Source organism: Gossypium arboreum, chromosome 12 (assembly GCF_025698485.1).
Source record: "Gossypium arboreum isolate Shixiya-1 chromosome 12, ASM2569848v2, whole genome shotgun sequence".
NCBI classification, from domain to species: Eukaryota; Viridiplantae; Streptophyta; class Magnoliopsida; order Malvales; family Malvaceae; genus Gossypium; species Gossypium arboreum.
The window spans coordinates 4,989,099-5,002,476 of NC_069081.1; the positions used below are offsets into that span (position 1 = coordinate 4,989,099).

Below are 13,378 nucleotides of genomic sequence, written 5' to 3' on the forward strand. Positions count from 1 at the left end.
TTCGCCATTGAAAAGAGATATAAGCCTTAAAATACAAATAAACCAACACTTGAGATCCACTAGTCTATGGAATCGTGTACCTTTGCGTAAATAAAGGGGTAGGAGTTGAAATGAGGTATTGGGAAAGTGAAGGGAGCATTGAAAGATGGGGGTGGAGACTGGACATTGAAATGAAAGTTGCGGTGGCAGACTGTGGATTGTACCCATTGCTGATTTCATTCATAATCTTGAGCTGCCCAAAATATTGATCACACTTTTTTCTCAGACAATCATTTAGATGTATAGTAATAATTTGATTTGATGAGGCAAAAGGCGTGATGAGATGGATAAAAACCTCCCTCCTCTAGAATCTATACTACTCGATGACATGGGGAATAGTATTAACAGTCAAAATTTCACAAGCAAGGGGTGTTGCGAGAATCGAACTCGCGACCTCTCGCACCCGAAGCGAGAATCATACCACTAGACCAAACACCCTTTACGTTCACTCCTATCTTCATGAGTAAGATGTTCGTTATCTGTGAATGAATGTTATCGTCATCCACTTGATTAAATATCGTTGTACCAAAATCACACCCTGCAGTGACAGATAGTAATGGCGGCAACACTTGGTCTACTCCTAAGACCCCTTTGCTTCTCAATCACCAGATTCCACAATAAATTCCCAATCCTTCAAAATCCCATTCTTTCTTCTTCTTCTTCTTCCCTCACGCTCCCTCGAATCCAATCTCTTTCTACAACCTATTCCTCAAATTCAAGCCACAATGACAGCTACCCTTTATCCTTGTTAGACAAAGAACTGAACGAAGACCAAGACCTAGAATTTGAATCTGAAGAACATGATAGAAATGATGAGGAAGATGAAGAAGATGATGATGGTGGTTATGGGAGTGAGAACGGGGAAGAGGGAAGTCCTAAAAATTTGGATTCGGAGGTTGTCGCCGAAAATACCGAGGTTAAGAATGTGAAATTACCCAATCTAACGGTTAAGGAAAAGAAAGAGCTGGCTTCTTACGCTCATGGTTTAGGGAAGAAATTGAAGTGTCAACTGGTGGGCAAATCTGGTGTTACTGATAATGTCATTTTCTCTTTTCTTGAGACTCTTGAAGCCAATGAGCTTCTGAAGGTAACTCTTTTCTTTTCAGGTTTTAGGGTTTAAACTCCTTGACATTGTTAATGGATGTTCTTCAAACTATCATAATAAATGAACTAACTTTATGTGAAATTTAATGTCTTAACTTACTTTAGTCATTATATTTTTGCTTGAAGTTATTGTTTCATGCCATTTGATGCATTCTAAGTTATGGGTAGTAAATGTTAGATGTTTTTTCTTTATCACTGCTGTTTGCTTTGGGTTGAACTGTGTCTTCTTTGAGTCCTAGTCCGAGGAACTTTGGACTATAAGTGAAACCTGACAATTTGTATGTTTGTATATCTATCTATTTGTATTATGTTCTAGTTATGTTTCGTGTTGCTTATAAAAAATTTAATCATAAGTAGCTTTAGCACACATTTGTGTTCGTTCATGTTTTTTTTTTCTTTTCCCCAATCATCATGTTTCGTAATTTTGCAATTTAGTTAATTTTTTTCATATTATACTTGAGTCAGTTCAAACTGGCCAAGTGAAGAGAAAGGAAAATCAAGCATCCCAATTTGATTTTTGTGTTAATTGTGAAATAAAGTTCATTTGGATCCCCAATGTTTGTTAGCCATTGAGATTGCTATTGCCTATTGTTGAAGATGCAGTGTGATTCCCTTATTATATAACACAAGCTGTCCTGGAGAAATGGTATATCTGTGTTTAACTTCAAAGTATGTTAACAGATCAAAATTCACCGGACCTGTCCTGGAGAGCTAGAGGATGTGGTGAGCCAACTAGAGCAAGCAACCGGTTCAGTCGTCGTTGGACAAATTGGTCGGACTGTGATCATATACAAGCCTAGTCTCACCAAAATGAAGGCTGAAGAGAAAAAGAAAGAGTTTCAAAGGGCTTTCATCAGAAGGCAATCAAAGCTGAAACCTACATTGATGGTAAAGACTAAAGATACTAAACAAAATAATTTTACTTTCTTGTAATCATTGTAGCCTTTTTGCTTAACCCCTCTAATTCCCCTTGTGAAATATGCAGAACAAAGGACCTTTACCTAGATTCTCTGGACGCGGTAGAAGGGGAGCCAGCAGGGTTTGAATAATGATTTCCACTATTCCCCAGTGATACTTTTTTGGTGACAGATTTCATCAAGTAAATAGAATCCGTGGCAAGGTTTGGTTCCTCGACAAGTATGACGCATGCAATGAATGTTGATATGAATTTGTGATGGATTTAAAGGAGATTGTAGGTTGAGGAAGGCATAGATATGTAATAGCAGTTTCTAGCTTCCAAGTATATGTAGATTCGATATGCTTTTTGAATTCTCAGTTAAAACAGTTTCAACTTTCTTTTTGGTCATAATAATGAGCATAGGGTTTAGGCAATTCTGGTGTGACTGTCTCCTTATGTTTATTATATTATGCAGCATGATTTTAGTTGGAAAGACGGCAAATTATATGAGTTTGAGCTAAATATATGTCCTGTGTCATGTTACTTTCCCTGTCATGGTCTGCTACATGGAAATAGTCATCAACAAGTCTAAAATATATGCATATATCGTTAAGGTTTTTTCATTTGATTTTATATGCAATTTAAGTTGTCCCCTTTATTGTTAATTGGTTTAAGATTGGATGTCCTTTTTGGGTCTTGTTTTTGTATTTTATTCTTGCATGTTGTTTCTTTCATGTTCGTCATGTAGTTGGTGTTTTTTAAAGTGTATGTATAACCATATATAAAAGTTAGTCTCTAAATGTTGAAAGAGCTCAATTTAAGATTATAGGATGCTGATATTGTGACAATTGAGGCAAGGAATTGACTTTTTCTAAGGGATAATTATGGTAACACTGAACTAGTTTCTTTTTCTTTTATTTTGTTGGACCAAAATAGTTTTTCTCCCTTTTTATTTCCAATATTTTGGGTATTTCCAATAATTATGTTAATAATTGTTTTCTTCTTGATTTTGCTACATTCGTGTATTTATGTTATTTTTTATCATAAATTTATGTTATTCTCTAAATTATTTTTTATGTTGTGTTTGTTATTTTCGTGTTATATTGTGTTTTGAATTTATGTCAAGCCATAAATTTTTTATATAATATTAGGGATGGGTGAAACTCACATAATTTGAACTCGTTTTAAGTAAGATTTAATCATATATATTGATATTGTTGTTAGCATTTTTATTAACTTCTTTTAATTTTTATATGTTAAAAATCTGTTATACGTAAATTTTCACACAGTTATATATTTATATTATCTTAATACTAATTTTCATAGTATACTATGTTTAAATTATTTCCCATATTATTTTCGTACGATGCCAGCATTATCCCTAACTTTATACAATTCATTATAGTAAATCAATTTGAATTTTTTGGTAAAAAGAAATAGCATAAAGTGATTACATTAAGCATGCAATGACAATGTAGGATCAACAAGTAATAAATCTTATATCGAAATTAGAAGTTCTTTAAATAACTATAAGATTGAATTACTAACTAATTTGTAACTTTATTATGTTCTTTTTTGGATGTGACACACTTTTATGTCCCACCGTATATGTAGGAGTTGTTGCAAAAGACATAATTCCACCAATTTACTATTAGCGTCATCACTTACTAACAACAACTTTACCAACAAAGCAATATCATATTTCATTTTAATCTTCTTGAACCCCTTTTCCTAAACTATAAAAAAGTCTTCCACCATCGCTCTAACCTCAACTTTGAAGACGGATTATTTACCCAATGACATCAAGTAACCACTCAACCATTTAGTAAGTCTTGAAGTACATCTCCAATGGAAGCATGACGTCCATTATGTGGCACTACCTCATCCATATTAAGTTTTATCCAATCTCTCCCCGAACAAGGCTAATTTCAAATTTGTCTATGTAAAACTTCTTGTCTACGTATAACCTGTATCTACAAGGGCTTGAACACAACTATGATTGATAGAAAAAACAAAAAAAATTTCATTTTTTTCCAAAGGATCCAGCATAAAATTGAGAACAGAGTTTGTTAGTCAATATCAGCGTTACCACAACTCCCTCTATTCTGTAAATTCCATAAGAACAATTCATTGAACGACAAAGAGAAAAAAATTATCATAAACTCGCCTTGGAATCATAGCAAGCCATACAGCTCTAGAAAAAGCACAATCCGGAATTGCATGGACCGCCATTTCGGAAACACTTCTACATCGAGAACCATCACCATCACTAGTCATGTGTCATTGCACTCTTTCACAATTCATCAACAATCTATTCTTCCACAATATCCATAAGAACACTTTCACCCTCTGAGGTGCCTTCGCTTTCCAGATCAAATTCCAAACAACAGGAGAAGCAATGTCTTCAACATGGACCAACTTCCTATATTTCAGCAGAAGAAAACACATCTCTCTTCATCCATTTCCAAGCTAGGCAATCCTGACCCGCATTAGGTGACGGAAGCATTACGGTTGAAAATTGCAAGATAATATGACTCGGTACAACATGACTATCCTAGATTCTACTTTCAAGATACCATGTCACAAACTCGCAAGGTCCTTTGGCTACCCTGGACCTATATAGAAATCACAAAAGCAACCCATTTGGCTAAGCCATACATCATTCCAAAAGTTTATTAGACGACCATCTCCAACGGACCAGTAGACGGTTGCAATGGTTTCTGGCCAGAACTTCATTAAAGACTTCCAAATGAAAGAACAATTACTTCATTAATACAAAAAATAATGTTTAGAATTTCATTACAATTTCTCAAAACGTAGTGAGAGGCATTCTATAGTAACAAAAAGAGTGACTCAGCGAGCCAAAGATTTTTTAACAATCATTCAATACATAACTTCAAATTCAGCATCAAACCTTTTATTACAAGATATCAAACCAAAAATAAATGAAACTGTTTTGAAGGTTTAATGAAATTTTTCAAAATTTTTAAAAAATTAAAAATAATTCAGATTGCCATACCCCTGCCCTGCAATCGAAAATTCCACCATGCACTCAGAAACAAAAATAGTATTTCATTAGGAATTTTTGGTATTAGTATAATGTTAGAGATTATGGTATAACTTAGCTATTATGATTTTTTTTTTTTTTTTTAAGAATTTTCCAATTCTACGCTAGGTAGAGGAGTGCGATTAGTTTAATAGGTTGGTTTTTGAAATTGATTTAATCGATTTTAATATGAGAAAATTGATCTTATCAATTTTAGTTGAAAAAATTGACAAAATTAAATCGATTTTGATTCGATCAATTTTTTTAATTAATCGACTTTGGGTCATTGGACTGAGTTTATATGATTATATCTATTATATATTATAAAATATAAATATATTTGAGATGATTTAAAAATAATATAAAATAAATCAAATTTTCCAATAGATTGAATTTCGAGATTCAAAAAAATGATAACCAAATGAATTATAAGGTTGCAACCTTAACTTGAATGGGCGCAGTTGATGAGCACAAAGGCTATGAGATGGGATGGGATCAACTGCTGTTAAATTCATGGTTCACCTTCGGATTGGAGCTAGCCCTATTGGATTGGTCCAAACGAGAGCTAAGCAAGCCCTTAAAGGTACAGTCATCATCTCACATAAACACTCTCACAAAAGAGTAAATGAATTAAGAAATTACCTTTTTGTGTATAAATAAATAATATACTTTTGCTTTTTTTTTTCTTTTATCTTTTTAATAAAACTAGTGACAAAAATTATTAATAATGCTAATTTTCATACTCATGTGATACACAGGTTAATAATATGTATTAATTAAAATATATTAAACTATTTCTTATTTTTATAGATTACACATATAATATAATATGATGAATAAATTAAAATATTGAAATTAAATACAGGACACGTAATAATTTCTTTCTTCTTTATGGACTTGAGTGACTTTTTCATCGCTTCTGTTGATACAAGACGATGTAAGGAAATGAGTTTCTTCTATCAAATATTTTTTCCCGAAAAAGGCCAAAAACATGATATGTTTGAATAATATTTAGAATTTGCATTGATTTTATTTTTTTTTAGAAATCCAATATTTGTATCAACTTTCCATCACTCTCCTCCTATTTTTCAACTCTCGGGACCGCTTTAATTCAGCCCCATAAATACAATATTTTAAAAAAGATAGGAACGCGGGGAGGCAAATTTTTTTTTTTTAAGGTTGTCAATTATAAATGTTTTATTATTTATCATAAATTAAATTAAAATTTATTATTTTAGAGGAAGTAAAGTAAAAAATTCATTTTAGGGAGAAAGAAATTTTAAAAAATAAAACAAATTACTAACAGTTTTGATAAAAATAACAGAGGAATCAAGCAAAAGTATTTTTTTTTTTGGTTGGACAATTTCTAGGTTTTGATAAAGATGGAAATGTATAGTTGATAGAAAAAAGAATGCGATGCTGTACTATTTTGAATAAAACAAATAATGGGGAGATTTATGCTTAATGTAAACATGATGGGAAAAAAAATCATGTGGATTAGTTGAACCGGTTGGGACCAAGTGGTGAGAAGGACTCGTGTAATCATTTCTCCCTTATTAATGATAAGTTCAAATAGAATAATAGTGGAATTTTTTTTTTGTTTAAAATTGAAATATAAATCAAATTATTCTATAAAAATTTATACACAATATACCCAAAAAATCTCTAACCAACATACAATTATCTTCTCATCGTATAATATATATATTAAAAATTCTTTTTTTTATAATATGAAATTACATTTTTTGAAATAAGTAATTAGTTTTAAAACGTGAATTAATTTTATGTTTAAAAATTATGTTATTTTAAAATTTTAAAAGTATTTAAAAAATAATTGAAACTATATTTTTAAAATTCATTTTTGCTAATAATATATTTTTAAAAAATATGTTTTTTAAAACTGATTATTTTTAATTATTATTTACTTTTTTAAATTACGTTTTTAAATATTTAATGCACAAATAATGTTGTAATTATTTTTACCATGCTTTTAAATTTCTAAAAGTATTTTTTTATTACATTGGTTTTATTGTTTTTAAAAAACATGTTTAAATTTCTTTTAAACTTTTTAAATTTCTTTACTGTTTGCCTCAAATAAAGTGTTATAAATTAGTTTTAAAACATTTTTAATTTCATATTTAATTTTTTATAATTTTTAATATAAAAACTATTTTAAAATTCTTCATTAACTCTTTTTTAAATTTCTTTATTGTTTTATAATAGATTTAAATACATAAAATTTATTAAAATTAAATTAAAAGGATAATTAACTTATTTAAATTTATTTTTATCTAGTTAACTATTTATTTTAAATATAAAATTTCAAAAATATTAGTTTAACAAATCATATATATATATATATATATATTATATTACAATATCTTAAGCTCTCAACTGAGTTGGATAACCTAATTTTTGACACATGACATATTCACTTTGTTAACATGAAACAATTCTTTATATAGCCTTTAATCCCACATCGAATAGAAAACATTCTATAGTTCACACTTACACTACAAATAAGTGTAAATTTTTTCCTATTTTCATAAACTTTTGGAGTTTTTTGCTTTAATTAAATTTATGAGAAAAGTTTAGTTTAAAATTATTTATATATAGTAATACATTTATATGAAAGAGTTACATTGGTTTTGAAATAACCTAGAATTAAAAGATAAAAATACATACTAGAGAACATTCTCATATCTCACATTTATTTTATAAATAATTGATAATTTTTCACTATTTCATTAAAATATAATTTTAATCCCTTAAAAGTTAATTTCGATCCCACATTGGCTAGAAAATACTCATATGCTTACACTTACCCTATAAATAAGTGACCATTTATTCACTATTTTTAATAAAAACTTAATATTAATCCCACATTGACTAGAGAATACTTTCATATCTCTCATTTACCTTATAAATAGGTACATTAACTAAAGAATACTCTTATTGCTCACTTATCACTATTTTCATTTTAAAGTTAATTTTAATCTCACATTAACTAGATAATACTCTCATAACTCACTTCTTCACTATTTTTATTAAAAATTAATTAATTTTGTTGAGGATAAACTAGATTAAGCAACGAACAAGTAAAATAACAAAGAAAATTGAAAAGATCGAATACAAATATTTTACGTGGAAAAACCTCTTCGAAGATGATAAAAAACCACGGGTAAAGATAATTTCACTAAAACGGCAAAAACGAAGAGTACAAAGATGGAGATAAAAACTAAACCCCAAAAATCGAAATAAAAAGCTTTAAAACATAAATACAAAATTCTCTGAAAACTTGTCAAAGCTAATATATAATTGTGTAATGAGTTATCTTTCTAGGGTAGAAAAATGGTCTATTTATAGGCTAAATTTGTAGGTCAAATAATATTAAAATAACCTACACTAATCAAAGTTTAAGTGAGAAACTAAAAACAGAGTTTAACTGGGAGAAGAAAAGCCAAAAAATATGAGGCATAAATCCACAAATCTCCATCTTAACTCGTATTTTCACAATGCCTTCTTTGCTAAAACCCACCACAGGCTTATCTCAAACTATGCAGGATATTAACTGAGTCGAAGTTGTGCTTAGAAGCTGGAAGACTTCTAGTCTTCGACTTGTGCATTGCCAAATCAAAACTCACCTAGGCCTGATTTTCACGAACGCAGTGCCTTATCTTTTCAAAACCTGCATTCAAAAGAGAACCTCTTTTATATAAAAAAGTCATACATTTTCCCTCCTATGACCAAGTTGTCTTCGCTTCAAACGAGTCGACTTTGACTCCTTAACAGGTGAGGGACGTCTTGTTTCACCGGTCACTGCTGATCCTTCCTGAACATAAATATTGTCAATCTTTTTACCTTTCATCAAAATGAGAGTCCCATGAGATACCTTAATCGCTTGACTAGATGTTAATTCTATAACCCTTCGAGTCTAAAATTCCCAAGGAAATGAGATTTTTCATTCAACCAGGCACATACCTGACATCTAACAGTGTCCTAATTGTCCCATCATGCATCCTGATATAAACAATCCCAATACCGATTACCTTACTGGGTGGACCATTCCCCATGTGCACAACTCCACATTTAATTGAATTGTATGTGGAGAACCAGTCCACGTTGGGACACATGTGGAAAGAACACCCTGAATCCAGGCTCTACTCGGATGTAAGCTTGGAGCTTTCACTTGTTGACACTAATAAGAAACCATCACCCTTGTCATTATCCAAATTATCACCATTTAAATCTTATTTGTTGCTCTCAGTAGCCTTTTTATTTCGTAGTTTGTAACAATCTGCCTTGACGTGACCTAACATCTTATAATAGTGACATCTATTGTTTCGCTTCCTTGATGCTACCAAAACCAAGGGTTGCCGATCTGACTTGCTATATGAACCAAACTCATTTTTGAGTTTATCTTTGCTCAATAAGTGACCCTTCACATCCTTGAATGAGAGATTATCACTGCCATAAATCAGGCCTCCTTGAAAAACTTGTATGAAAAAGGTAAAGAGCATAATAATAGCATAGTCTAATTTTCATTATCAATTTGAACCTCAGTGTTCTTTAAATCATTCAAAAGAGTAATAAATTGATCGATGTGATCTCTAAGATGCTTACATTCGTTCATGTAGAACGTGTACAACCGCTGTCTTAACACCAATTAATTAGCTAGAGATTTAGTCCCGTAGAGGGTTTCTAACATTTTCCATAAGGTGAATGTTGTTTTCTCCATCAAAACCTCATACAACACATTATTTTTTAGACATAATTGAGTCGTAGATAGAGCCTTTTTTATCTAACCTATCCCATTTTGATTTACCCATGTCTGTAGGCTTCTTATTTGTAAGGACCTTTTCAAAATCACCTTGAATCAGAATTGCCAACATCCGAACTTGTCAAAGATTGAAATTTTTGATGTCATCAAACTTATCAATATCAAACCTTATTGCTGCCATCTTTGAATAGGTTGATTGCAAAAATCGAACTAGCTCTAATACTAGTTTGTTGGCACCCAATTAAGCAATGAAAAGTAAAATAACAAAGAAAATTGAAAAGATCAAACACAGATATTTTATGTGGAAAAACACTTTCGAAGAGCATAAAAAATCATGAGCAAAGATAATTTCACTAAAATGGCAAAAACAAATAGTACAAAAATAAAGATAAAACTAAACCTCAAAACCCAAAATAAAAACCCTCAAAAAGTAAATGCAAATTCTCTAAAAGCTTATAAAAGTTAATACTTAAATGTGTAATGGGTTATTTTTCTAAGGTGGTAAATTTGTAGGTCAAATAATATTAAAATAACCTACACTAATTAGAGTTTAAGTGGGAAACTAAAAATAGTGTTTAACTGGGAGAAGAAAAGCCGAAAATGCAATGCATAACTCCATAAATTTTAATCCCTTAAAAAGTTAATTATAATCTCATATTGGCTAGAGAACACTCACATGTTCACACTTACTCTATAAATGAGTGTCAGTTTCTTAACTATTTTCATTAACAACTTAGTTTTAATGCTACATTTATCTTATAAATAAATGATAATTTCTTCACTATTTTTATTAAAAATTTAATTTTAATCCCACATTGACTAGAGAATACTCCTATAGCTAACTTCTTTACTATTTTCATTAAAAAAGTTAATTTTAATCCCACATTAACTAAAATATACTCTCATAGCTCACGTATTCACTGTTTTCATTAAAAATTAATTTTAATCCTACATTGGCTAGACAACACTCCAATATCTCACATTTACCTTATAAATAAGTGTCAATTTCTTCACCATTATAATTAAAAAATTATTTTTAATCTCACATAGCCTAGAGAATACTCTCATAGCTCACTTATTCATTATTTTCATTTAAAAGTTACTTTCAATCCCACATTGACCAGATAATACTCTCATAGTTCACTTAGTTATATACCATATTGGCTAAAGAACACTCTTATGCTAATTGTAACCCTATAAATAAGTGTCAATTTCTTCACTATTTTCATTAAAAAATTTATTTTAATCTCACATTTACTAGAGAATACTCCTATAGTTCACTTAGTTCCATCCCACATTAGCTGGAAAATTATAACACCCTTACCCGGTCTGGTCGCCGGACTCGAGCTATGGAGTGCTACAGTCAATGTCGAAATAGAAAACATTCAATTCACATTTATTATTTCAAATAAAAAAGAAATTACTAGGGCTCTATATGAGCTTACATAAGTTCTAGTATCAACCTAGAATTTAACTAGGACTAATTTGCAACATTTCCAAAATTACAGATCAATTATATCATAAATAAATTCTTTAAATAATCAATCATATAATAAACATCCAAATATTATAATATACAATTAAATTCTAATCTTGATCGAGCTTACGAAAGCTCTTAAACTAACTCGTGAACAAATAATGACTTAATTGAAAATTAAAAAAATATAGAAATTTCAGAAAACATGGGTCACATGGTCGTGTATCCAAGCCGTGTGGACCTAAATGCAAAAATTCACCCAAAAATCACATGGTCGTGTAGTTGGGCTGTGTAATAGACTGAAATTGTGTGAAATCTAGATAACCAACTCAATAGTACTCATATGGGTGTGTGGCTAGCTCGTGTGACATCCAGGAACCGTGTGTACATATGCTTCCTAATTTCTAAAGAGCACATGGCAGTGTCACTAGTCTATATGTGACACACGGTTGTGTGTCAAACGGTGTGGTGCAAAAATAAATCACTAACTAAATAACTTAAACATTCAAAAAGGTCCTAAAATATACATTGAGCCAACATCAATACCTAACCAACATGCCATAATTAGCACCACAACACAACAAATAATTCAAGTCATTCACTTTTAAACATGCCACAACATCAATCCCTACACATTCACTAAACCAACATCATTTCAAGGTGCTAAAACTCATCAAAGAGAGCATACAAACTTACCTAAGACATATATGCATCTTTATGATTCAAACCAACCAAAACAACATTATTACTCATACAAATTACGCTTATATTCACATCAAAAGAAACCAATTCATATGTTTTCATCTTTCCCATTCAAATAACCATATGCACCTATTTACATATCATATACAATTCCCAAAATAAATGTTTCATATATAGACTCTTTTCATCATTTTCCAAAATCAACATTTATCCACATCAAGGCCTATATACATAATCTTACCATTTGACACCATTTTAATATCATTTTCCATATACCAAAACTTATACTACCAAATCACATTCAAAGCCAAACAAACCTATAAATCCAAACATAATATATCAACTTATAGAACATTAGAACTTAACGATTCACTTGTCTCAAACACACAATGTCAATTTCCACACACTTTTGCAAAACTTACCAAACCATCCTAAACTCAATATCGTTATGAGACCAAAATTATAATTATTCAAAACAAAAAAAAAAGTACAAAACCAACCCTAATTACATACCACATAATCAAGTCTGGAATAATTAAATGACTACTGAATTAGAGGCTGGATAGTGTGAGCTCTGGGTTAATTCGACAAACGCGTTTCGTAAAATAACCTATATAGAGATAGAAAAAGAAACAAGATAAGCATTATGGATGCTTAGTAAACTCATATGAAATTAATGAAACATACCTTGATCCTTAAGATAACTTAAAATCTCTTGGTATTGCTCCATAGAGTCGATAAACTGTCATTATAGTGTCTCTCTAGCGAACTAGTTGATATCATTTTGCAATGTCGCCCAACTTCCTTGGTGACCGAACTATCCGACTGTTCCTCCAATACGCTAAATTTTCCTATCTTCAACAACCTCGCTAAGGCATCCTCCTCATTATTTCACATTATATAACATTCAACCATTTCATGTAATTAATTGTATTTATTTCTATAGTATACAGTACACCATCCATTAATATGTCAATTCACAACTAATTGACATCTATTATACACGCTTCCAAACATACTCATTTATACATACTTCATTAGGCATATGCAACATATTCACTCACTATGTTTATTCATAACCACGATTTCAAACAGCACAGAATAGACATAAACACATATAATTCACGTAATTCAATATTATCAATCACCCAAAGATGGAGGATAGGAACTCACTTGATCTCCTTCATGCATGCCAGCTTAGCTTTTCCAAATGTTAAAGCCTCTATCGTCCTAACAACTATGTACGACAACCATATATCGATTAAATCAAAGTCATTCAAACCTTAAAACCTAAAAACCACTTTACAGAAACTTAGGAGAAGATTCTTACTC

General features: G+C 30.7%; 1 protein-coding gene and 1 non-coding gene across 2 annotated transcripts; one reads left to right on the forward strand and one right to left on the reverse strand.

Moving 5' to 3' along the window:
• Positions 1-405: 405 nt before the first annotated feature.
• Positions 406-477, reverse strand: TRNAP-CGG (transfer RNA proline (anticodon CGG)). The gene has a single exon. It is a non-coding gene; the product is annotated as a tRNA-Pro (tRNA).
• Positions 478-547: 70 nt separating this feature from the next.
• Positions 548-2,563, forward strand: LOC108476898 (uncharacterized). Its single transcript, XM_017779264.2, has 3 exons — positions 548-1,126; positions 1,825-2,031; positions 2,129-2,563. Exons 1-3 carry the CDS (start codon positions 596-598, stop codon positions 2,186-2,188), a joined length of 798 nt encoding a protein of 265 aa, XP_017634753.1. The 5' UTR covers positions 548-595; the 3' UTR covers positions 2,189-2,563.
• Positions 2,564-13,378: the final 10,815 nt, after the last annotated feature.

Bases quoted from the DNA above. Each gene is read 5' to 3' on its own strand.
- LOC108476898 (XM_017779264.2), top strand. From the start codon at position 596: ATGGCGGCAACACTTGGTCTACTCCTAAGACCCCTTTGCTTCTCAATC. The intron at 1,127-1,824 runs GTAACTCTTTTC...GTATGTTAACAG, and splicing joins AAGCCAATGAGCTTCTGAAG to ATCAAAATTCACCGGACCTG. The intron at 2,032-2,128 runs GTAAAGACTAAA...TGAAATATGCAG, and splicing joins AGCTGAAACCTACATTGATG to AACAAAGGACCTTTACCTAG.